Source organism: Zingiber officinale, chromosome 7B (assembly GCF_018446385.1).
Source record: "Zingiber officinale cultivar Zhangliang chromosome 7B, Zo_v1.1, whole genome shotgun sequence".
Classification (NCBI taxonomy): Eukaryota; Viridiplantae; Streptophyta; class Magnoliopsida; order Zingiberales; family Zingiberaceae; genus Zingiber; species Zingiber officinale.
Window position 1 is genome coordinate 21,763,709 of NC_055999.1, and position 26,586 is coordinate 21,790,294.

Sequence of the window (26,586 nt, forward strand, 5' to 3'; positions counted from 1 at the left end):
TGGTCCACTCATGGGTAGTGTTACGTAGCGTGGTAGCAGGACAGGGATCCCTTCTCTGGACTGGCTCAGGGAGATGAGAGCATTGAGCTCCCCCACTTATGATTTGGGGTAAGGTGGATAGGAGTACTCTGACAACATTCCGTCCACTTGGTCACTCAGGAGCAGTGATGGCAGAGTGCATGGTTGTCACAGCCCTACCCACTCGGTCTCACCATCATGTGTGAGACGGCTGACTGGAGTCAAGAGTGACCAGGACATGTTGCAGCATATGCACTGATTGCATTTATTGCTTGTGTTTGCTGCACTTTATATGCTGCATATTTGGTGGATGCATATGTTTGACATGCATACAGGATTTATGATACTCTTGGTCTGACAACCTTGTTATCCCTATACCCAGGTCCTGATTAGTACAGATACTCCTGCTCCTTACAGTTTTATATTTTTCATATGATATATATATCCAGGAGACTGTACTCATATTTATTATTAGTTGTTATTTTTTACTATGCATGTCAGTAGTTACCCGCTAAGGAGTTGACTCATCCCGTTGATATTACTATTTCAGGTTGAGGTTGTCCGGAGGATTTCCAGTCGCTAGTTCCCCCTCCAGATTGCGAGGATTTTCATTTTGGATCTTTTCTTTGGTTTCCTTATTATGTTATTGTCTATGTTTCCAGACTTGTATCTTTATGGCACTTTGGATCTTGTATGGTCCTTTATTATTGATGGGTTTTCATTTGGATGTATGCTAGTGATTTGAGTTTTATGGGTGTAGTTGAGTAGGATATAAGATTTGAGTTTTATGAGTGCAGTTGAGTAGGATATTTGAGACTTATCGTTGCTTTAGTTTGGTTTGTTTACTATTATACTGCGTGATTGTCGCTTTTATTTTATTGTATAGTTCCGGCCGTGTTGGCCGTTTATGGTTATGTTGTAGAAAAGTTTCAGATTGTCACCCGTACAGGGGAGATGTTGTCGAAATTTCTTCTAGCAAGGACTCCCCTGGGGCGTGATAATTTATTTAGTATCAGAGCCAAGTTTGTGAGTCAAACTAGGTATTTTTTATATTTGTACGGATTTCCGTTATGTTCATGTTTTCGAATTCCGTTTTGGATTTGTATAGATTTCCGTTGATTTTCTCATTTCTGAGTTCCGAGGTCATAAAGGGGGACTAGACAGCGACGGAACATCTCCAAACAGTAAATAGGTAAAATGTTAAATTTTATAAATTTTTATACTTGTAGTAATATCTGGGATATAACTTAACAGATATAAGGAGATCTACATGAGCATTTGCGTCGAGACGTGGTGCTGGGCTGCCATGTAAGAGGACTTTGGAATCTCTGGCAACGGACTCGCCAAAGATGCCTACTGGGGTTGAACCTGTCGGTTAGGGACAGACTCAAGATACTGCGGGCGCGTCGGGCTCTCAGACTCCGGTGGCTTCGTTAGAGGTACCCACCCATACCTTATACACTGTACCACCTGTGGCAAACTCGATACCTCCACCAGCAGAGCCTGCGGCGTACCCGACACCACCGCCACCTGGATCTGTCGTGTACCCAGCACCAGCAACACCCGCACCCCCAGTGCCTACAATGTACCCAGCACCCCGCACCAGCAGTACCACTTGTGCCATTTCCGGTACCACCACCTACCGTACCTCCAGCCGTGGCCACCTATATCGACCCTATAGTACCACCAGTAGTACATGCTCTAGCTTATGCAGCAGCATCGGGAGTTCCTCCCCCGGTCTATCCAGTGGTACTACCTGTAGCACCAGCTCTAGGGATTCCGCTAGTTCTCGCGTCGATCCCTACCCACCTCATTGATATTGTCGCGGCACGAGCCTAGATCCCAGCATTGGTAGAGTCGATGAAGAGTTGATTCACACTATTCCGAGGAGAAACTAATCCGAGCGTGGCCAGTGCTGAATTAAGACTATGGAGCGAACCTTCTTCTATATGGCTTGCTCCGAGTGGGAGAAAACAGAGTTGGCTGCTTTCTATTTACAAGATGAGGCTGATATCTAGTGGGATACGCAATGCTCCATCATAGGCGACCAGAATATTACTTGGGTAAGTTTCATAGAGGCTTTTGAGAGCCGGTATTGCCCACAAGCATATCAGATGACTCGCCGACAGTATTTTCTGAGTCTGCGATAAAACAACCGCTCGGTGACAGAGTGCAATGCTGAGTTTAATCAATTGGCCAAATTTTATCCAGAATTAGTTGCTGAGGACAGATCCCGCATGCTTCAGTTTATCCAGGGACTGGATGGTCATCTGCAAGTAAAGATTGCCGGTTTTGGTAATTCTTCCTACATAGAGACACTAGACAGAGCCCTGATGATAGAGTCAGCTCACCAGAGAGCGTACCCGAACAAGAAAATGAAACAGACGGATTGGACATCTTGACAGATCCAGCTGCCACAGGCTACACAGCAGCAAAGTGGTCGCAGTCGGACAGGTCAGGAAACTTCTGGGGTATCTGGTCAGCCTCAGAAGTCGAGGCGGTCTTCATCAGGACGTTTCCGACCTCCTCAGCAAACCCGGAAACAACCTGCCAGTGACATCCATTGCGCCCAGTGTGGGTCTAGTGAGCACACCTCATCAGCCTGCACCCTGGGACAGTCAATTTGCTATTATTGCAAACTGCCTGGGCACATGAGACGAGATTGTTCGTTGAAGGCTCAACATATTGCTTCCGGAGTTTCTGGTCATGGAGTTCAGCTAAGTCAGACAGGGACTCAGCGAGACGGGCACAGGGCCCAAACTTCACATCGCCAATAGAGGATAGCTCCCCCTGCAGTTGCTTCTTATAGCATTCATGGACAAGAGCACCCCAGTACTCTCATAGTACCATAGAGTTCTGTCGTAGGACCCCAGTATCAGCTGCAGCCTCAGCCCCTAGTCTAGTATCTGCAGCCCCAGCCACTGGTTCAGTACCAAACGTAGTCCCAGCTACTAGTACAGTATCAGTCGCAGCCCTTACATCCACCTCTGGCACAGTATCCAGCACCACCTCAGTGGCAGACTCCTGCTCAGGCGCAGCAGCCTTTGGCAGCACTACCACCTCCACCACCACCAAAGACTGGACATATACACGCGGTTACCAGAGAGGATGTGTAGCGGGCCAACGGATCCATTTTCCGTGGTATGATTTTACTTTATGCATTATCTACTGATATGCTGATAGATACTGGTAGCTCGCATTCTTTTATATCCCGTACCTTTATGAGGGAGATTGGTAGATTATCCACTTTTAGACCGCAGCGATTGATCGTCTCTCTACCATCCGGTGATACTTTGGACGTCACCCAGGAGGTCAGAGGTTGCCCGTTAGACTTTGACAACATGATACTTATGGTAGATCTTTTAGTACTAGAGATGGTCGAGTTCGATATTATTCTTGGCATGGATTGGTTGTCAGCATATCATGCCACTATTGATTGCCAGACAAGGGTGATCACATTTCGGCCTCCGAATCAACCCTCGTGGGAATTCACTAGCATCAGAGATAACGACATATCGACTATTTCGGCGATTCAGGCTCAGAAGCTACTGTCACATGGCTGTCAGGATTTTCTATTATTTTTTATTAATACTGAAGACGGTAGTAGTTCTCAACTCTCCGACGTTCCAGTAGTCCGAGAGTATCCGGATGTATTTCTAGAGGAGCTACCAGATTTGCCTCCCAGAAGGCAAGTGGAGTTTGCTATTGAGTTGATTCTGGGAACTGTGCCGGCATCGAAAGCTCCTTACCGTATCACACCAAAAGAGTTGAACAAATTGAAGGTTCAACTCCAAGAACTTTTAGACAGGGGATTTATATGCCCTAATGCTTCTCCGTGGGGTTCTTCGGTATTATTTGTCAAGAAAAATGATGATACTCTGAGGTTGTGCATAGATTATAGACAGTTGAATGCAGTGACTATCAGAAATAAGTACCTCTTACCTCGGATCAAGGATTTATTTGATCAGCTCAGAGGTACATCAGTGTATTCTAAGATTGATCTGCGGTCCGGATATCATCAACAGGTGTTCCATCTTGCAAATAAGGCATATCTTGTCTAGGCAAAATTTTGGAAATGATACCTTTATTCCCATGTCTTCCAGCTACTTTATCACCTACTTTGATTTCACGTTTCTGTGAAATATATACACGAATCATTTCTAAATTATAACTGGAACCCCCCTTTTTCTGGATCCATCTCACGTCAATAACGCGCCCTCTTCCGCCTATAGGTAGTTTTAGAGAAGTTTCTTTTGCAGTGGATACCTGAATTCCAAGAATGACTCTTAATAATCTATCCTCTGGAGCATACGAGGATTCGTTTGCCGTCTGGGGCCTTAATTTTCCTACTAAAATATCACCTGTTTCTACCCAAGATCCCAGCATTACAACTCCATTTCTGTCTAAATTGCGAAGTAAAGAGTCAAAGAATCTGATATTCAGAAGACAACATTCCGTACCAGATACGACTATTATGAGTTTTTGGTAATGTCATTTGGGCTTACCAATGCTCTAGTGGTATTTATGGATTTGATGAACCGCATCTTCCTGGAGTATCTTGATCAGTTTGTTGTCATTTTCATCGATAACATATTAGTCTATTCACGTTCCGAGGAGGAACATGCGCAGCATCTTCGCACAGTCTTGGAGGCTCTTCGACAAAATCGTCTATACGCGAAGTTCAACAAGTGTACCTTTTGGCTATCTTCAGTCAATTTTCTGGGTCACGTGGTTTCTAGCCGAGGTATTTTCATAGACCCTCAGAAGATCGAGGTTGTCACCAGCTGGGAGAAGCCGAAATCTATTCAGGAGATCCGCGGTTTTCTGGGATTGGCTGGATATTACAGACGGTTTGTTGATGGTTTCTCTCGCATTGCTATGCCGCTGACACACTTGACTAGGAAAGACGTGAAGTTCACTTGGATAGAAGCATGTGAGACCAGCTTTCAGGAGCTGAAGCAGAGATTAGTGTCGGCTTCGGTGTTGGTTTTGGCCGCTGGAGAGGATGGATTCATACTTTACACTGACACATCTCTTTAGGGTTTGGGAGCTATTTTGATGCAGCATGGTAGAGTAGTCTCCTATACTTCTCGTCAGTTGAAGGAGCATGAGAAGAACTACCCTGTACATGATCTGGAGCTAGCCGCCATCATCTTTGCTTTGAAGATTTGGTGACATCATCTGTATGGCATTACCTTTAAAATTCTCACGGATCATAAGAGTCTTAAATATATTTTCATCCAGAAGGAACTTAATCTCCGACAGAGGAGATGGATGGAGTTCCTGAAGGATTATGACTGTACCATTAGCTATCACCCAGGGAAGGTTAATGTGGCTGCCGATGCACTCAGCAGGAAGTCCAGAGGGACTTTGGCTTGCCACTGAGCTTCAGTCACAGACTTGATTCAGGGTTTCTCTGAGTTGGGTCTTGAGGAGCAGGGACAGACAGAGCGAGGTGTTTTGGTTATTATGATTGCTCAGTCGTCGATCGGGATTAGGATCCGGGAGGCCCAGGCCGGAGATCAACATTTTCAGTTCATTGGCAGCCAGATAGCTTCCGGACAGCAGACAGAGTTCACCCGAGATGATGCGAGTATTATATATTTTCAAGGTCGATTATGCGTACCTCCATCTCATCCGGTCAGGGAGGAGTTACTTCAGGAGGCTTATAACTCCCGATTTGCTATCCACCCAGGCGGGACCCACATGTATCGAGATTTGAGGTGTTCCTACTGGTGGAACGGCATGAAGAAAGACATCACAGAATTCGTAGCTAGATGTCTTGTCTGTCAGTAGGTGAAGGCTGAGCACCAAAGACCTGCCGGATTACTTTAGCGGATTCCTATTTCTAAGTGGAAATGGGAACACATTACCATGGATTTTGTGGTGGGTTTGCCTAGGACACGATGAGGTCATGACACGATTTGGGTAATCATTGATCGATTAACCAAATTGGCGCACTTCTTAGCGATCTGGAAGACAGATTCCCTGGATCGATTGGCAAATCTGTATTGCCGAGAGATCATCAGATTACATAGAGTTCCTTTGAGTATTATTTCGGATAGAGACCCTCGGTTCACATCCCGATTCTGGCAGAGTCTGCAGCAGGCTTTGGGCACTCAACTTTGTTTCAGTACAGCTTTCCATCTGCAGACTGATAGACAGTCAGAGCAGACCATTCAGACTCTAGAGGACTTGCTGAGGTCTTGTATATTGGATTTCGGAGGTAGTTGGGAGGACCATTTGCCATTGGTAGAGTTCACCTACAACAACAGCTTTCATTCGGCTATCCAGATAGCACCGTTTGAAGCGTTGTATGGTAGGCCTTGTCGGACACCCACCGTCTAGGAGGAGGTTGGGGAGGCCCAGTTGCTAGGGCCTCATAGAGCTTAGCAGGAGGTAGAGTTGGTCCGTACTATCAGACGGAGGATTTTAGAAGCGCATGACCGCCAGAAGAGTTATGCTGATCGGAGACGGAGATCCCTGAAGTTCTCTACTGGCGACCATATTTTTCTCCGTGTTTCACCCACGAAAGGGGTGAAGAGATTTGGCCTCAAAGGTAAGCTAGCTCCACGATACATTGGACCTTTCCAAATCTTGGAGAGGATTAGAGCAGTAGCTTATTGTCTGACACTACCACTGTCCCTGGCAGGCATTCACGATGTGTTCCATGTGTCTATGCTGAGGAGATATATATCCAACCCAACACATGTGCTGACAAATATCTCAGTTCCTATTCAGCCTAACGTTACCTACGAGGAGGTTCCAGTATGGATTCTGGATCAGAAAGAACGTCAGCTGCGAAACAAAACTATCCGGCTAGTTAAAGTCGGATGGCAGCATCATTCAGACAAGGAGGCTACATGGGAGCTCGTGGATCAGAAAGAACGTCAGCTGCGAAACAAAACTATCCGGCTAGTTAAAGTCGGATGGCAGTATCATTCAGACAAGGAGGCTACATGGGAGCTCAAGGATATAATGCGAACTCGGTACCCCCATCTTTTCATTTGACGTATGTGAGTTAAATTACCGTTCAGCATTTTTACTTATTATCTATTGCTAGTACTTGCTGATGGTAATAACAAAATTTGGGGACCAAATTTTTATTAGTGGGGGAGAATGTAAAATACCGAAAAGGGTGAATAACCATAAGGAAATTTTTCGAAATATTTAGAAATTTTCTGAGAATTTTTCAGAGCTCGTATGACGAGTTTAAGGGGATCAAATATTGGGCCCCGGGAAAGCCTGTTTAGGCTACCCCATTTAAATAAGGAAATGTTTGATTTTCTTTTTATTTTTCCTTTTCTTTTTCTTTTCCTTTCCCGTGTGCCCGAGTCGTTTCCCCGACGCCGCCCTTCTTCGTTTTCACCATGCCCTAAGCAACCCGACGATTTCCATCTCCCCAAACCGTCGACGTCGGTTCTTCTCCTACTCCTCCTATTTCTTCTCCCTTCCTCTCTTCCTCTTCTTCTCCCGATTCCACCTTTCTTCTCCCCTTTACCTAGCACCGGTTCCCTAGCCGTCTCCACCGCCACCCTTCTCCCTGCTCGAGCCGTGATTGCGGCGACGAGATGAGGCCTGTTGGTTGCTATTCGAAATACTGTTCTAGTTCCCCTATACAAAAATTTGTACAAGCATAGAACATAACCTAGCTACCCATGTGCTCTACTGAAGTTAAATTTGGATTGCAAACGATGTTTAACATTATTAATCCAAATTGTCCTTCAGAAATTAAACTTGGATTAGAAACGATACTTAATATTTTTACTTTAAGTTTAACTGATGTGTTCTTCTGTAACGCCCCGCCCCTTCCTGCTTAAGCTGACGGGGGTTACTTATCTTTTCTTCTTAAAACAGCGGAAGTCTTATCTATAGTATATTTTTTTCTTTCTTTAAAATTTTTTCTTTACTTTTCAAATCATCATCACTAACTACCTATCATATGAGTCACATAACATGCTTAACATAAATTTAAGCCATAATACTAAAGAGCATGATGAAATATCATGGAGTCATAAAAGAACGACATAACATAATTCTTATTAACTAGAAGCAGGTCTTTCTCTTTAGCCGAGTCACTACTACACATGTCCTTCTTGCCCCCTCCTGCTGCTCCCTTAGTACATCCATTCCTTGCCCTTATCTGTGGTACAAGGAAAGTAAGCTATGAGCACACAAGGCTCAGTAAGATCCCTTCCTACTCACAAAAACTGTATAGCATAGCATAATTACCAAGGCATAAAGCATAAGGACAGCTCATCATATCATGTATAGAAGCATCATATCGTAACGTAATCGTAAGGTATCATGGCATATCATAAAGTGCATCCTAGCTTAACATAATATAATCATAAGCATCATGGCATATCATGGTATAATCATAAAGTACATCCTAGCATAACATAATATAATCGTAAGCATCATGGCATATCATGGTATAATCATGAAGTACATCCTAGCATAACATAATATAATCGTAAGCATCATGGTATAATCATGAAGTACATCCTAGCATAACATAACATAATCATAAGTATCATGACATATCATAACATAATCATAAAGTGCATCCTAGCATAACATATCATAAACATAAGCATCATGGCATATCATAACATAATCATAAAGTGTTATGCGAGATGACTTTCAAAAACATGTATCATGCAAAATATATGCAGCATGTCTTTTGAAAACTTATTACATACATACTTAAACATAATAATAACATGATTAGGGCCCCGACTTGTACCACATACATAAATGCGCGCGTCCTATGTAGGTCTAAGGTAGCAAGTCTTAAACCCTACAAGGCATACATACTAGGTCTGTTTCTTAGTCCATCGACCTAGGGGCACTTAGGAGCCCATCCCTAACGAGGCCCGTTTCTTAGTCCATCGACCCTGGGGCGCTTATGGAACCCACCCTTGGTACAAGCCATATAAAGTAAAGTAGCATGTCATACATATCATGGTTCTTATTATTTCATGCACATCATATTTCTTATCATATCATACCATACAGAATTTGGGCACACAGCTCATCATAATAGCATGTATAATTTGGGCACACAGCACATCATAAATACATGCATAGTTTGGGCACACAGCTCATCATAAAAGTATGCATAGTTTGGGCACACAGCTCATCATAAATAGCATGCATAATTTGGGCACACATCTCATCATAATATCATGCATAATTTGGGCACACAGCTCATCATAAATAGCATGCATAACTTGGGCACACAACACATCATAAGGGTTACCAACATGCATAGATCATAAGTATACATAATTAAACATAGAAGCATAGCAAGCTCTTACCACATCATAAAACATTGCATGTGAGATACATGGGAATCATATTTAGATTTCTAACCCTAATGTCATATAGTGGCCGAAACATATAGTTGTGACTTAGGTTAAAAATCAACATACAAGCATGTGAACCCTAAACCAATATCATATCATATACCATAAGGAACATCATGAGCATGTTTAGGTTAGGTTCTAGGTTTCCTAAGCTTATAAACTTATCATGGCCGAATCTTATCAAGCATCACATTGGGTTAAAATCAACATTCAAGCATGTGAACCCTAAACCAATTTCATAGCAAATATTACAAGGAACATCATGAGCATAATTAGGTTAGGTTCCAAGTTTCCTAGGCCCTTAAACTTGTTGTGGCCGAAACCTTTAAGGCTTGGAACTAGGTTTCAAGTGTCATAAAAGCATGGGAACCCTAAACCAATATCATAGCAATTATTACAAGGAACATCATGAGCATAATTAGGTTAGGTTCTAAGTTTCCTAGGCCCTTAAACTTGTTGTGGCCGAAACTTGTAAAGCTTGGAACTAGGTTTCAAGTGTCATAAAAATATGGGAACCCTAAACCAATTTCATAGCAATTATTACAAGGAACATCATGAGCATAATTAGGTTAGGTTCCAAGTTTCCTAGGCCCTTAAACTTGTTGTGGCCGAAACCTTTAAGGCTTGGAACTAGGTTTCAATTGTCATAAAAGCATGGAAAACCCTAAACCAATTTCATAGCAATTATTACAAGGAACATCATGAGCATAATTAGGTTAGGTTCCAAGTTTCCTAGGCCCTTAAACTTGTTGTGGCCGAAACCTTTAAGGCTTGGAACTAGGTTTCAAGTGTCATAAAAGCATAGGAACCCTAAACCAATATCATAGCAATTATTACAAGGAGCATCATGAGCATAATTAGGTTGAGTTCTAAGTTTCCTAGACCCTTAAACTTGTTGTGGCCGAAAGTTCATGGGGCATGAAAATAAGTTCTAACCACACTACAACATGAGCATGTCATATTAATTTCATAACTTGTCTTAAGGAGGATCATGGCATGATTAGTTTAGGTTTAACAATTTTCTAGGCCCCTAATCCTATCATGGCTGAATACTTATGAGCATGGAATAAAGTTCAATCATCATATAGGTATGAGCATATCATGTTAACAACTTTCTCATCATGAGGCACATATCATAAAACAAAAAGGAGCTTGCTTGGTTTGAGTCTTAACTTACCTATTTCCTTTATTCATGTTTAGCCGAGAGTCTAGGGTATGACTCTAAGTTCTAACCAAACATTCTAGCATATGAACATTAGATAAATCCCTACCATAAGATACATGTTACAAGAAGCATATTGAGCATGTCAAAATTTTGATCTTTACATTTCCTAGGTCCTTCTTTTTGGTCTTGTCTTGGCCGAAAATTTCATGAAGGTATCCTAGGTTTTTAGGCAACCAAATCTCATAGAAAATACACAAGCTATTGTACCACAGGTGAGGGAAACTTACATCCTTTCGCTTGTGGTTTTTCTTAAGGAAAAAGGTATCCTAGTTGCCAAGGAAGGAGAAAGCTTCTTCTTCTTGTACCTCCTTTTGCTTCTCTTGCTTGGAAGGGATAGATCTTGAAGGCTTATTCTCAAAATTTAGTTTTCTTGGAGAGGAACTTAGCTTAGCTTTTGGAATAAGGAGAGGGAGGGGCTCTTGGTTTCGGTGGAGAATGAAGAAGGAGAAGGAAGGAGGAAGAAAAAGAATTTAATCTCTTGTTTTTTTTCTTCTCCCAATCCAATTTATTCCTTTGTAAATGAAGCATGTCTTCATTCATTCCCTCAACTCCTCTTTTCCCTCATTCCTTTAATTCCCACGAAAATAGAGAGAGGGAGGGAAGTAGGCAATTTATCTTTTGCTTGCTTCTTTTCTTAACCAAGAGGAAGAGAAGGTAAGCAATTTGGTTTTCTCTTGCTCTTTTACTTAACCATTTTCTCTCCTTTAACTACTATTTCTATTCTCTTTTATTCACTTATCATTCATTTCTCTAGTGGTTCCATCCACTAATTTAACTCTATTACTTGTGGGAGGTTCAAGGTTCAATCTTTGACCTCCTCTCTTCTTATTCTATTTTGGTTTCTATTTTTTTTTCTTTTCTATTATTCTTTTTATTTTTATGCTCTAAAGAAAATAACACTCATATACTTATCTTATAATTTCGTGGGTGTTACAGTACCCCATACCTCATAGAAAGTTCGTCCTCGAACTTAGAATAGCGACGGATACTTCTGTCTCATATCATCTTCCCGTTCCTACGTGACTTCTTCGTGTCGTTGATTTTGCCACAGGACCTTTACTAAGGGTACTTCTTTGTTCCTTAGTCTTTTGACGTCTCGATCCAATATCTGAATTGGTCGGCTCTCGTAGGTTAGGTCCTCTTGTACTTGTACTGCCCGTGGTTCGATCACTTGGTCCGTGTTCGGAATGCATTTCTTTAGCATCGAAACGTAGAACACGTTGTGAATGGCTGACATCTCTTGAGGCAGCTCTATTTCGTAAGCTACTTTGCCGATTCTTTTCAGAACTCGGTATGGTCCCACATAACGCGGGCTTAGTTTTCCCTTCTTACCGAACCTCATTACTCCTTTCATAGGAGCTACTTTGAGAAATACTGAGTCTCCGACACCGAATTCCAATGGCCTTCGTCGCTTATCCGTATAATTCTTCTGTCGACTCTGAGCAGTTTCTATTCGTTGGCGGATGCTCTGTATAACCCGGGTGGTGTTATCGATGAACTCGGTTTGGAATCCCATCTCTTTCTTTTCACCGCCTTCGTACCAACATATAGGGGATCTACATTTCCTCCCGTACAGAGCCTTGTAAGGTGTCATCCCAATAGTAGCCTGGTAACTATTGTTGTAGGCGAATTCCGCTAAGCATAAATATTGGCTCCAGCTCCCTTTGAAGTCTAATGCGCATGCCCGTAACATATCTTCTAATACTTGATTAACCCTTTCTGTTTGTCCGTCGGTCTGAGGGTGGAAGCCAGTACTAAATAATAGCTTCGTACCAAGAGCCTTCTGGATGCATTCTCAAAAATGTGAAACGAAACGACCATCTCTGTCTGAAATGATGGTCTTAGGAATCCCATGTAGCCTAACAATTTCCTTGACATATAATTGAGCCAGTTGCTCAATTGAATAAATCATCTTGATTGCTAGAAAATGGGCGGATTTGGTTAATCTATCCACAATTACCCATATGGCATCGTAGCCGTTTGTTTTCTTGGGTAATCCTGCTATAAAGTCCATAGAGATATCTTCCCATTTCCATTCTGGAATTTGGACAGGCTGCAGTAATCCTCCAGGCCTCTTATGTTCTGCTTTAACCCTCTGACAGGTCAGGCAGATACCGACATACTGAGCCACATCTCTTTTCATACCGGATCACCAGAATTTCTTTTTCAAATCCTGGTACATTTTGGTGGATCCTAGATGCATTGCATAGGGCGTTGAATGAGGTTCCTCTAGTATCCTTCTTCGCAACTCTGGATCCCCGGGAATACATAATCGATCCCTGAGGTATAATATTCCATTGTCCGCGATCCGGAATCCGTCCTTCTTTCCTTCTAGGGTTTCTTGTTTAATCCTTTGGAGACTTTGGTCACTGGTTTGTTTCTCCGATAGGTTGTCGAATATTGTGGGTGCTAGGGTCATGGTAGAGAGCTGCCCGGACATATTTTCGATCCATTGACTCGTAATATCTCTCGGTTTCCCGATAATTTCGAACACTGGTTCGCCTTCAGCACCAGATATAGCTTTAGCATATTGACTAAAAGTAGATAACTGACCTGTGATGACAGTAGGGGCGCTCGCCACATCTTCTTTAGTAAGCGAGAAAACCCTGGCGTTCGTTGTAGTTGGCGGGGCTTCCAATCTCCCTTGGCTAATCGGTGTTCCTTCAATAGTAGCTTGCATCTGATGTAGTTGTGAGGGGGTACTCTTGTTCTGGTTGTTCCGCTGGGGTGGTGCCTGAAACTGGTTAGTGCAGTCTCTGGCCAGATGTTCTTCCCCTCCGCAATTATAGCACCTTCTTGTACCCTTGTGACATACTCCAGAATGCAGCTTTCCGCAAATAGTGCACTGGGGGTATTTCGGTTGCTTATTCACTGAGCCACCTTTAGCATTGTCCCATTGTTTCCTTTTTCCGGTAGAGGTCCCTTTCCAACTTGTTTTGGTACCTGAGGGTCTCTGTCCTTCTGTTCGGACCTGACTCTTATTCTCGTTCATCGCTTTCTGATAATGTTCTGTGATTAGGGCACTGCTGACCAATTCCTCTGTAGTCTGCGGTCTATTAATTCCGCCGGCCACGTTCAGTGCTATCTCGGGTAGAAGCATCTTCAGCATCAGTCTGACCCTTTCTCTTTCTGTGCGAACCAACTCTAGAAATAGGCGTGCCAGGCGGTTGAAGCGCTTTACATCTTCATAAGTTAAACCATATTACAGAAGTTAATTAAATATCTATTTCAAAGATCGGCTTCCAGGTTAAACTTGGCGAGGCACTAGGCCTTCTTGGGTATGGGATCATCCATCACTTTCTAGACAAAGCCTTTCAAAGAAAAATGATATTTAACTTCTTATAGTAAACTAGGTTTAACTACAGAGACCTTAATAGAAGCACAATATCGAAACATGAAATCAAAAAATAAAATCGATAACAAAACGATAACCTAAAATCGATAGCCTCTTATGTTTGGTTTTTCAAGATCTATACAAAAAGATGAACTAGTTATGATGTGGAAACAAATAACTAGTTATGCCTTTTTGTAGCTTATAGGCCTCTTGATCTTCTGTTGTATTCCTCTCCTTCTCTTGAACGTCGTGTGGGCGACGATCTACTAAGATGAAACCCACCCAAGCTTCTTCTTTTGCTTCCAAGTTTCGGCCACCAACTAACCTCTAAGGGATGCTAGACAAGAGAGTTTCCTTCTCTTCTTCTTCTCCTTCAAGCAACCGGCCACCAAGAGAATACCTAACTTGATGTCGTCAGCCTCCAAGAGAGAAAACAAAAGGAGAAGAGAGAAAGAAGAGGACCGGCCACCAAGGGAAGAGAAGAGAGGAGTTTCGACCACAATAGAGAGGATACAAGGCTTAGGTTGTTCTCCATGAGGCATCCTCTCCCTCTCTTTTATAATCCTTGGTGAATCCAAAAAAAGGAAAGTTTTAAAACAAAAAATTAAAACTTCCTTTTATTCCTTTACATGGTCGATCACATCATGTCCACACAAGGAAAGATTTTAAACAAAAATTAAAATCTCTCTTTTAAAATCCCTTTTGTGGATAGCTATAAAAGGCATGTGTTATAAAATTAAAATCTTCTCTTTTAAATCCTTTTATGGATATCTATAAAAGAAAAGTTTTAAAATAAAACTCCTTTTAAATCATGGTTACAAAAAAGAAAAGTTTTATCAAAAAATTAAAATCTTTCTTTTAAACATTATAGATAACTACAAATAAAGAAAAATTTCAAATCTCTCTTTTAAACCTTTGTAGTAAGCTATAAAAGGAAAGATTTTAAAATTTAAAAACTCTCTTTTAAAATACCATGTGGATAGCATCAAAATTTTATTTTAAATAAAATTTCCTTTTCTCTTCTAATATGGTCGGCCCCTTGCTTGGGTACCAAGTAAGGCTTGGTCGGCCCTAGCTTGAGCTCCAAGCTTGGCTTGGCCGACCCCTTTCTTGGCCTCCAAGCAAGGATGTGGCACGCCCCTAAGCTTGGTTAAGAAGCTAGGCTTTGGGTAGATATAAGACTTTATAAATAAGAGGCTACAACAAGGACCAAGAGGAGAAATTTATTTTGGTCTCCCGATGAGCTTGAGCTTCTCGTGTTCGCCCCGAACACCCAACTCAAGTTCATCAATAATAACTCATACCACTAAAGAGTTATTATTGCACTACCGCACCAATCCTATATTACAATATGGGCTCCTTCTTATCATGAGTGTGTTAGTCTCCCTGTGTTTAAGATATCGAATGTCCACTAATTAAATGAGTTACTAACAACTCACTTAATTAATATTTAGCTCCAAGAGTAGTACCACTCAACCGTATTGTCATGTCGGACTAAGTCCACCTGCAGGGTTTACATGACAATCCTTATGAGCTCCTCAAGGGGATATCACCAACCTAGATCACTAGGACACAATTTCATTCTATAATCAACAACACACCATATAAATAATATCATTTCCCAACTTATTAGGCCTATTGATTTAATGAACTAAATCTCACCCTTTGATAAATTAAAGAAATAAATATTAAGTATATGTGCTTGTTATTATATCATGATTAAGAGTACGTACTTCTATAATAACAGAGATCCTGTTCTTTTTTTACAGTCCGTATAAAAAGAACAACCTCAAATGTTCCTGCCCAATACACTCAGAGTATACTAGTATAATTTTATAGTCAAGATAAACTAATATCAAATTATACTACAACCATTCCAATGGTTTGTCCCATTCTATCTTGGTTGTGAGCAACTATTTATAATTTATAAGGAACTGATAACATGATCTTCTGTGTGACACCACACATCATGTTATCTTCAATATAAATTAAATGAACAATTACATTTAGCATATAAATATAGACATTTGACCAATGTGATTCTTATTTCAAAATAAATGTTCATACAAAAGCTAGACTTTTAGTATACATTCAAACAAGGCCGAGCGCCGGTGCCGATCGATCACCTACTCGTTGTAGAGATCTCAACCACCGCCGGTCTGTGCCCTAACCTCCACCTTTCTCATCTTTGCCGATCTCACGCCTCAGTGCCGCCTTCTCTCTGCCCTAGCCATCCCCGAGCTAATTTTCTCCAGCTGACCTTCCCTTTGTGCCCTAGACCGCCGACTCTTGGTGTCTCTTCATCGCGGCACCAGCCAGTCTTCTCTCGTCGCTGTTTGCTATTCTGTGTTCTGGTTCACCACCACAGTGGCTTTATGGAGGAGGTTACGAATCTGGTCTTGGTAAGAAATGTTTGGTATTAGATGTAGCTTTGATATGATTTTGTATGTTGTTTAGGGAAGTTAAGCAGAATGGTGTGTTCTATTATCGTAGTTCTATCGAGGAGATTGGCCTTTGGTGGATAGCCGCTGCCACTAGCTCCTTTGCTCTGGCTGATTCCCTAGCTCTAGGGTCGGTGCTGGATTTCTCCTTTGGTTTGACGTGAAGCATTGGCCAAATTCCCAAACTGCACTGTTTGGGCCAGCATCCTTGCAAGTGATAGCAATTCCAAACAGAGATCAGTGGTAACGTGAAGGTAAGATCTCTAAATTAAGAGGTTTGGTGTTGAGGTAAGAGTATAGGGATTGTTTCATCCGCTGTTGCGTACGTAGGTTTGAAGCTAGGAAAGGTTGAGAATGAATTGTACTAGAATTTAATTAAGTTTAGGTTGATAATGCTAGTTGCAAATCCTAATTAGAAGGTGAAATAGTTAGAATTTTTTTAATTCAAGGATTTTAAATATAAAGGAAGGATAAGATTATTAAATAGGTTTGGAGATTTTATTTAGCTATATAGCTAAATACATTATGTTTGATATCACAGGATTTTGATTCGAGACGGTGTCTCGACGAGGGATCTATTTCAGATACGATCCTCTTATTAAAGGCAAGTACTTTGACTTATCTTTTAAGATATTGTCATTTGATATGCATAGTAATATTTAACGAGTAGTAGTATTTATGTTCATTTCTTCTTTGGTATGTCATTATCTATTACCTGAGCATGCTGTATTTATTACCTACTTTTGCATTCATGTTCCTTCAATTATTTATGTCCTTAAGGTAATGACATACCATGCCCTATTATGTTCAGGACATTGATTTATTTTACCATACCTGACCTGTGTACCTAGATCATAGTGTTTAATCCATATATCTTTTGGTACACATTTTGGTAGAGATGGATAGGATCAGGATATTTCCATGCTTAGTGTTATGCATTATCTCGCATGATTACATGTTGTGTGATTGTTGGCTCCATTATTGTTAAGCACATCACCAGTTACATGGATCTGCACACACAACCACTCATGGATTAGTGGTTTTTATCAGGTAGGGTGTGTTGCACCAGGTTACTCTGTCAAGGGCTCCGCTGGTCCACTCATGGGCAGTGTGACGTAGCGTGGTAGCAGGACAGGGATCTCTCCTCTGGATTTGCTCAGGGAGATGAGAGCACTGAGCTCCCCCACTTATGATTTAGGGTAAGGATGATAGGTGTACTCCGACAGCATCCCATCCACTCGGTCACTCAGGAGCAGTGATGGCAGAGTGCACGGTTGTCACAACCCTACCCACTCGATCTCACCATCGTGTGTGAGACGGCTGACTGGTGTCAGGGGTGACCAGGACATGTTGAATCATATGCACTAACTACATTTATTGCTTGTATTTGCTGCACTTTATATGCTGCATATTTGGTGGATGCATATGTTTGACATGCATACAGGATTTATGATACTCTCGGTCCGATGACCTTATTATCCCTATACCCAGGTCCTGGTTAGTATAGATACTCCTGCTCCTTACAGTTTTGTATTTTTCATATGATATATATATTCAAGAGACTGTACACATATTTATTATTAGTTGTTATTTTTTACTATGCATGTCAGTAGTTACCCACTGAGAAGTTGACTCATCCTGTTGATATTACTATTTCAGGTTGAGGTTGTCCGGAGGATTTTCAATCGCTAGTTCCCCCTCCAAATTATGAGGATTTCCATTTTGGATCTTTTCTTTGGTTTCCTTATTATGTTATCGTCTATGTTTCCAGACTTCTATCTTTATGGCACTTTGGATCTTGTATGGTCCTTTATTATCAATGGATTTTCATTTGGATGTATGCTGGTGATTTGTGTTTTATTGGTGTAGTTGAGTAGGATATAAGATTTGAGTTTTATGGGTGTAGTTGAGTAGGATATTTGAGATGATTTCTTTATCGTTGCTTTAGTTTGATTTGTTTACTATTATACTGCGTGATTGTCGCTTTTATTTTATTGTATAGTTCTGGCCGTGTTGGCCGTGTATGGTTATGTTGTAGAAAAGTTTCAGATTGTCACTCGTACAGGGGAGATGTTGTCGAAATTTCTTCTGGCAAGGACTCCCTCAAGGTGTAACACAAACATGGCCACCCATAGCCAAATGCGGCCGACCACGCGATGTAGGCCAAAGTCGGCCAGCCACGTGACGGCGGCTAGGCTCGGCCAGCCCTGCGGCGACAGCCAGAGTCGCCAGCCACCCACGGCGGCTAGAGTTGATCAGCCACCCGGTGGTGGCCAGGCCACGACCACTCGCACCTGGCAGCGACCACTCATGCCTGGAAGCGTCCACTTGGCCAGACGCAGGCAGAGAGGGGAAAGGGGAGATGGGAGAGACCGAGAGAGGAGATAGGCATACCGACACACGCTTCTACCATCTGAGATCAACGCCACTGCCGAAGATAAACACCGTCGCTGGAGATCAACGGCAGCGCCGAAGAGAATCCTGGAACAGATCTGGGAATGGGTCATGGCAGAGAGAAAAGGAAGCAAAGGAAACGGCAATGTGAGATGAATTAAATCTAGATCTAGGGATTTTTGCATCAACAATTGTTTGTTGTCAATTTCATCCCTATAATTGGGACGAAAACCTTATTCATACCCAAATCTGGGACGAATCCTAGATTCATCCCAGAATTGAATTTTAAAAAAAAAAAATAAGGGAAAAATCGATAGGCTTAAAGATGAACTAGAGATATCGTAATTTCATAAAACAAGTTTCTATGTATTCGTATCATTCTCCTAATTGTAATAATGTTCTCATAAATAATTTTGACCTAATTTATTGATTGTTGGGAATTTTTAATTGGAATTTGACCTAATTCAGGTTAAAAAATCACCACACTCAAAATATTATGTTAAAATTATGGATGAGGATGTTTTTACGATTAAAAGAATGATACAAACTTATAAAAATTTATTTCATAAAATTCTGATGTCTCTAGGTCCATATTTAAGGTTTCGACCACATATACAAGCATATGTTGAACAATAACTTTTTAATTAGTATTAAACTATATATGTTTTAATCAATATGGACCTCTAGAGACATTGGAATTTTATGAAACAATTTTCTATGTATTTGTATCATTTTCCTGATTGTAATAGTATTCTCATAAATAATTTTGACTTAATTTACTGAATGTTGAGAATTTTTAATCCAAATTTGACCTAATTCGAGTTAAAAAATTTCCACACTCAAAATATTATGTTAGAATGATGGATGAGGATGTTTTTACAATTAGGAGAATGATACAAACTTATGGAAATATTTTTCATGAAATTCTGATATCTCTAGGTCTATATTTAAGGTTTCGACCACATATACGAACATGCGTTGAATAATAACTTTTTAATTAGTATTAAACTATATATATTTTAATCAATATGGATCTAGAGATATCAGAATTTCATAAAACAAGTTTCTGTATGTTCATATCATTCTCCTAATCGTAATAGTATCCTCATAAATAATTTTGACCTAATTTATTGATTTATGTGAATTTTTAATTAGAATTTGACATAATTCAGGTTAAAAAAATTGGCACACTCAAAATATTATGGTAAAATTATGGATGAGGATGTTTTTATGATTAGGAGAATGATACAAACTTATGGAAATTTGTTTCATAAAATTTTGATATCTTTAGGTCCATATTTAAGATTTTGACCACATATACGAACATGCGTTGAACAATAACTTTCTAATTAGTATTAAACTATATATGTTTTAATCAATATGGACATCTAGAGACATTAGAATTTCATGAAACAAGTTTTTGTATGTTAGTATCATTCTCCTGATTGTAATAGTATCCTCGTAAATAATTTTGACCTAATTTATTGAATGTTGACAATTTTTAATCTGAATTTGACCTAATTGGAGTTAAAAAATCGCCACACTCAAAATATTACTTCAAAATTATGGATGATGATATATTTACGATCAAGAGAATGATACAAACTTATAGAAACTTATTTCATGAAATTCTGATGTCTCTAGGTCCATATTTAAGACTTACAATTTTTTTCTTTTTTTTTAAAAAAAAATTTGTAATTCTGGGACGAATCCAGGATTCGTCCCAAAATTGAAAATTAAAAAAAAAGGAAAGCAATTGGAAGGCTTAAATATGGACCTAGAGACATTGAAATTTATGAAAAAAGTTTCTATATGTTCGAATCGTTCCCTTGATCGTAATAATATACTCATAAATAATTTTGACCTAATATATTAAATGTTGAGAATTTTTAATCCAAATTTGACATAATTCTAGTTAAAAAATTGTCACACTCAAAATATTACTTCAAAATTATGGATGATGATATATTTATGATCAGGAGAATGATACAAACTTATAGAAACTTGTTTTATGAAATTTCGATGTCTCTAGGTCCATATTTAAGCCTTACAATTTTTTTTTCCTTTTTTTATTTTTTAATTCTAGGATGTATTCAGGATTCATTATGGATTCATCCCAAAATTTTGGGACGAATATATGGATTCATCCCCAAATCTAGGACGAATCCTAGATTCATCTCCAAATCTGGGACGAATCCTGGATTCGTCCCAGAATTAAAAATTAAAAAAAAGGAGAAAAATTGCAAGGCTTAAATATGAACCTAGAGACATCAGAAATTTATAAAAAAATTTCTATATGTTCGTATCATTCTCTTGATTGTAATAATATCCTCATAAATAATTTTGACCTAATATATTGAATGTTTGGAATTTTTAATCCGAATTTGACCTATTCGAGTTAAAAATGGCCACATTCAAAATATTACTTTAAAATTATGGATGATGATATATTTAAGATCAAGAGAACCATATAAACTTATAGAAACTTGTTTCATAAAATTCTGATGTCTCTAGGTCCATATTTAAGCCTTACAATTTTTTTATTTTTTTTTTAAATTTTAATTCTGGGATGAATCCAGGATTCATCCCAGATTTGGGGACGAATCCAGGATTCATCCCAAAATTTGGGATGAATATATGGATTCATCCTCAAATCTGGGACAAATCCAGGATTCGTCCCAAAATTGAAAATTAAAAAAAAAAGGAAAAAATTGGAAGGCTTAAATATGGACCTAGAGACATCAAAAATTTATGAAAAAAGTTTCTATATGTTCGTATCATTCTCTTGATCATAATAATATCATCATAAATAATTTTGACCTAATATATTGAATGTTGAGAATTTTTAATCTGAATTTTACCTAATTCGAGTTAAAAAATTGCCACTTCAAAATATTACTTCAAAATTATGGATGATGATATATTTACGATTAGGACAATGATACAAACTTATAGAAACTTATTTTATGAAATTCCAATGTCTCTAGGTCCATATTTAAGCCTTACGATTTTTTTTCCTTTTATTTTAAAATTTTTAATTCTGGGACGAATCCAGAATTCATCCCAAAATTTTGGGATGAATATATGGATTCGTCCCCAAATCTGGGACGAATCCTAGATTCATCCCCAAATCTGGGATGAATCTTGGATTTGTCCCCAAATCTAGGACGAATCCAGGTTTCGTCTCAGAATTGAAAATTTAAAAAAAAATCGGAAGACTTAAATATGGACCTAGAGGCATTATAAATTTATGAAAAAAGTTTCTATATATTCGTATTGTTCTCTTAATCGAAATTATATCCTCATAAATAATTTTGAACAAATATATTGAATGTTGGGAATTTTTAATCCGAATTTGACCTTATTTGAATTAAAAAATTGCCATACTCAAAATATTACTTCAAAATTATGAATGATGGTATATTTATGATTAGGAGAATGATACAAACTTATAGAAACTTGTTTCATGAAATTATGATGTCTCCATATCCATATTTACGACTTACGATTTTTCCCTTTTTTAAAATTTTTTTTTAATTCTGGGACGAATCCAGGATTCGTCCCTGATTTGGGGACGAATCCAGGATTTATCCTAAAATTTTTGGACAAATATATGGATTCATCCCCAAATTTGGGACGAATCCTGGATTCGTCCCCAATTCTTGGAAAAAGGAAAAAAATCAGGACGCTTAGATATGGGACCTAGAGATACCAAAATTTCATGAAATAAGTTTCTATAAGTTTGAATCATTCTCTTGATCGTAAATATGTCATCATCCATAATTTTGAAGTAATATTTTGAGTGTGACGATTTTTTAACTTGAATTAGGTTAAATTCGGATTAAAAATTCTCAACATTCAATATATTAGGTCAAAATTATTTATGAGGATACTATTACGATCAAGAGAATGATACAAATATATAGTAATTTTTTTCATAAATTTTTTATGTCTTTAGGTCCATATTTAAGCCTTCCGATTTTTTATTATTATTATTTTTAATTCTGGGACGAATCCTGTATTCGTCCCAAATTTGGGGACGAATGCATGATTCATCCCAGATTTGGGGACGAATCCTGGATTCGTTCCCAAATCTGCGGCGAATCCTGGATTCGTCCTAGAATTAAAAATTAAAGAAAAAGGGAAAAAGATCGTAAGGTTTAAATATGGACCTAGAGATATCAGAATTTCATGAAACAAGTTTTTATAAGTTTGTATCATTCTCCTGATCGTAAATATATCATCATCCATAATTTTGAAGTAATATTTTGAGTGTGGCGATTTTTTAACTCGAATTAGGTCAAATTCGGATTAAAAAATTTCAACATTCAATATATTAGGTCAAAATTATTTATAAGGATATTATTATGATCAAGAGAACAATACAAACATATAGAAACTTTTTTCATAAATTTTTGATATCTTTAAGTCCATATTTAAGTCTTCCGATTTTTTTTTAATTTTTTTAATTTTCATTTTGGGACGATTCCTGGATTCGTCCTAGATTTGGGAATGAATCCTGGATTCGTCCCAAATTTGGGGATGAATCCACGATTCGTCCCAAAATTATGGGATGAATTTAGTAATGAAAATATAGTTTGTTGAGAACTTGAAACAAAATTATTTTGTTACAGATTTCGTTGGTAATTTAGATCGATATTTATTTTTATTGTCAAATTTATTATAATTTTGAGACGAATATTTTTCATTCTAGATTTTCGTCCTTAAATCATTGTTTTTTTTTAATGATAGTGACCAACTACCAAAGTATCAATTAGCGAAGTTCATCGTTTTATAATAGTTGGTGAGTGCCAACATATGTAATTTGCTTAGAACATAATAAGCAAACAAGATGGAAAACTTTTTTTATTTTCTAAACGAAATTCCATCACTGTCCCTACTTGCGCTTGCAATTCAAGCAGTCGAACAGGGTAAAAACCGGAAAAGGAGGAAAAAAAAGCCGACTGGAGGCCGCACAAACTTCGCTGTGCGATCGTTCACTCGTCTTCGTTACGGAGGGCGCGGAGGAGCTCCGCTTCAGCCTCGCCGTGGGAAAGTAGGAGGCGGCGGAAAAGTGGGCCGGGGCAGGGAATTCGAAGAACGCCGCGCTGCTGGTAGCCGTACTCACGAGCGGACAGGTGGAGCAGCGCCGCGAAGGCCGGCCGGCTCAGCAGCTCCGCCGGCACCTCGAACCGCTCCATCTCCTCCCCCACGCACACCGGAACGAACCCCTCAGCCGCAGACGCAGCCTCCTTCCCGCTGATCGCTTCGCCCTGCGTCGAGGACGAGGAGTCGCCCACTCGCGCCGGCCTACGCAGCAACGGCCTCATCGTCTAGATTTCGACGGCTCAGATCGCTCATTCGACTCCGCCCGTGCTCCACGTTTATTTATAGCCGAATTAATCAAAAACATTAAAATTATATATATATATATATATATATATGCAATACGAAATCATAATGTTTTCCTCCAACCGCCCACAGGATTTTAATGCAATCAAACATCGACACGACACTACAGGACAAGCCGGAACCGAAAGTGGCAGGTACTCGTTGTTAGTGTAAACGTACTTTTCTGCCCTTAGTAGGCATACTTAAGCTATGACGGGGACTACTTTACACCTAATCACCCTAGTGGTAGGCATGTAGGTACGACTGCTTACGTACGGAAAATTTGACAAATGCTGCGCCCGTGGCACGTGGCGAGCAATAAGTGGGGAATAATTCTTTTAATTATTTGCCATTAAATTTATTTTAACTTGTCTAATTTGACCCACTTCATTTAATCTTATTGTTTAAAGAGCTACACCTAACTATTTTTTTTTAAAAAAATATTTTGGTTTGAAAAATGTGGATACTTGCATTATATTCGACGATGTAATTGAGAGAGCTCCACGCTAAATTACATTACCATATATATTTCACTAATTAACTATTTAATCAACTAATTGATTAGAATATTTAGTTAGTTGAATGAGTAAGGACCAATTAAATGGAGAAGTAGATTGCAATTTAAGGTCACGGGCGGACTTCAATTTTGTGTTGCGTGCGGAGCACGTGACGCTTACTTTTGTTCCGGATTCCGGTAAATCTGGTGCGACGTGACGAGGCGTTGCTCATTGCTCGTGGACTGGACATGCGTCCGATGTTTGCCTCCACCATTTCCGTATCCTTATTTGTCGCCTGCATGGGACATGCACGTGATGGTGCACGTATGCTCACGTACGTACCCACGATGAATATGACATTTTGTTAAAGGTCTAAACAAAACAGTAGACAGTGGATAATTACTTGAATATAATATGTCGTTTATCGTCTCTAATTTGTACGTTGTTAATTAAGGGCCGAAGGTAACCCTGTAATTGGTGCCGCCAGTGCAATCGTTAGTGGCGGCCTGGTCACTCGCATAGCCGACATAAGCGTCCGGGTAGCGAACCTTTAAAGAACCTTGAGGACTCCGTGGGACCGCAGGTGTTAGTGTAATATATGAGTAAACAAATTGGAAACTCAAAAAATCTGAAAAACAAAGTACTACGAAAGTACTAGAATAAATTTGAGGCGTGTCGAAATGTTGCGGTTGAGCTATACGGAAGTACTTTCCTGTAGAATTTTATTTGCTCTCGCTAATCAAAATTTATTATTGCCAAATTAACCGCTACGATACTACAACCCTTTTAACATAATATTTAGTCAAAATATCGAGTTGTCAAACATATAAACATACGAAGAAATCTAAATATTTATAAAGAGATTGGTATCTTTTCATAAATCAATGTGTCTAAAATCAAGCAATGCAACTATCACAAGATACCTCTTCATGTAAATAATTATCAAAGTTAGTTATAGACATGGGCAGATCTAGCATAGGACTAGGGGGGCACGACTCCCCCTGAGGGCAGAGGAAAAGTTTGGATTGTCGGTCCCCAATAGGTCAATTATGCTACCCTTGACACTAACGTCATGGAGCAAGTTATTGTAAGTACCGCGAGTTAATTTTGATGTGGTTAATCTGGTTAAATTATGTCCTGTTATGTTTAATTCATGTGTCTAAGTGTGCAAGAGTTTAGGAACACAAGAAGTTGAGCGGAAGACGCATCTAGTAAAAGGATGGCACGAGAAGGGAGTCGACGGGCTCAATGCGTTGCGGAAGAATACGTTGACGGATGAGAAGGAAACGCATGACATTTCTGAGGGACAAGAAGCTGGACCGAAAGACTGCTCGAGGAGAAGACCGGAATTGGGCTCGGGTGTGTTCAACTCTGAATGGCCGGAAAATCACCCAAGCGACCGAAGCGAAAGACTAGGCAAAGTTAGGGGTGTAATCGAGCCGAGACGAGCCGGACTCTTGGATGTTTGAGTTTCGCGTTTATAATCGAGCCGAGCTTGAGCTTTATTTAATGAATATATTCATGGCTCACGAGGTTATTCGAGCTTTTATTGAGCCTAAACAAGCTTAATAAATATAAATTATAAATTTAAATATTCATGTAAAACTAAATTATATATTTTTAAAAAATTATAATATTCTTGTTAAAATTTATAATTTTATTCTAATAAATAAATTTAATATATTTGTCTATGTTTTTCATAAGTAGAGTATAAAATCTATAAATTCAATATCAAAACTATTATTTTTTATTTAAAAGTTGATTTATGAGCTTAACGAACATGTTCACGAGCTAACGAGCCGAATATTGTGAAGCTTGAGCTTGGTTTGTTTATCTTAACGAACCTCATTAAACAAGCTCAAACGAGCTTTTATCGAATCGAGCTTCGAAAAGTTAATGAACAACTTGGCTCATT

General features: G+C 39.4%; 1 protein-coding gene across 1 annotated transcript; it reads right to left on the bottom strand.

Moving 5' to 3' along the window:
* Positions 1-23,566: 23,566 nt before the first annotated feature.
* Positions 23,567-24,167, bottom strand: LOC122003636 (auxin-responsive protein SAUR71-like). Its single transcript, XM_042558716.1, has one exon. The coding sequence runs from the start codon at positions 24,111-24,113 to the stop codon at positions 23,781-23,783; it is 333 nt and encodes a 110-aa protein (XP_042414650.1). The 5' UTR covers positions 24,114-24,167; the 3' UTR covers positions 23,567-23,780.
* Between the last annotated feature and the right edge of the window lie 2,419 nt (positions 24,168-26,586).

What these genes read in the sequence shown, in the direction of transcription:
- LOC122003636 (XM_042558716.1), bottom strand. Translation starts at nt 24,113, where the DNA reads ATGAGGCCGTTGCTGCGTAGGCCGGCGCGAGTGGGCGACTCCTCGTCC.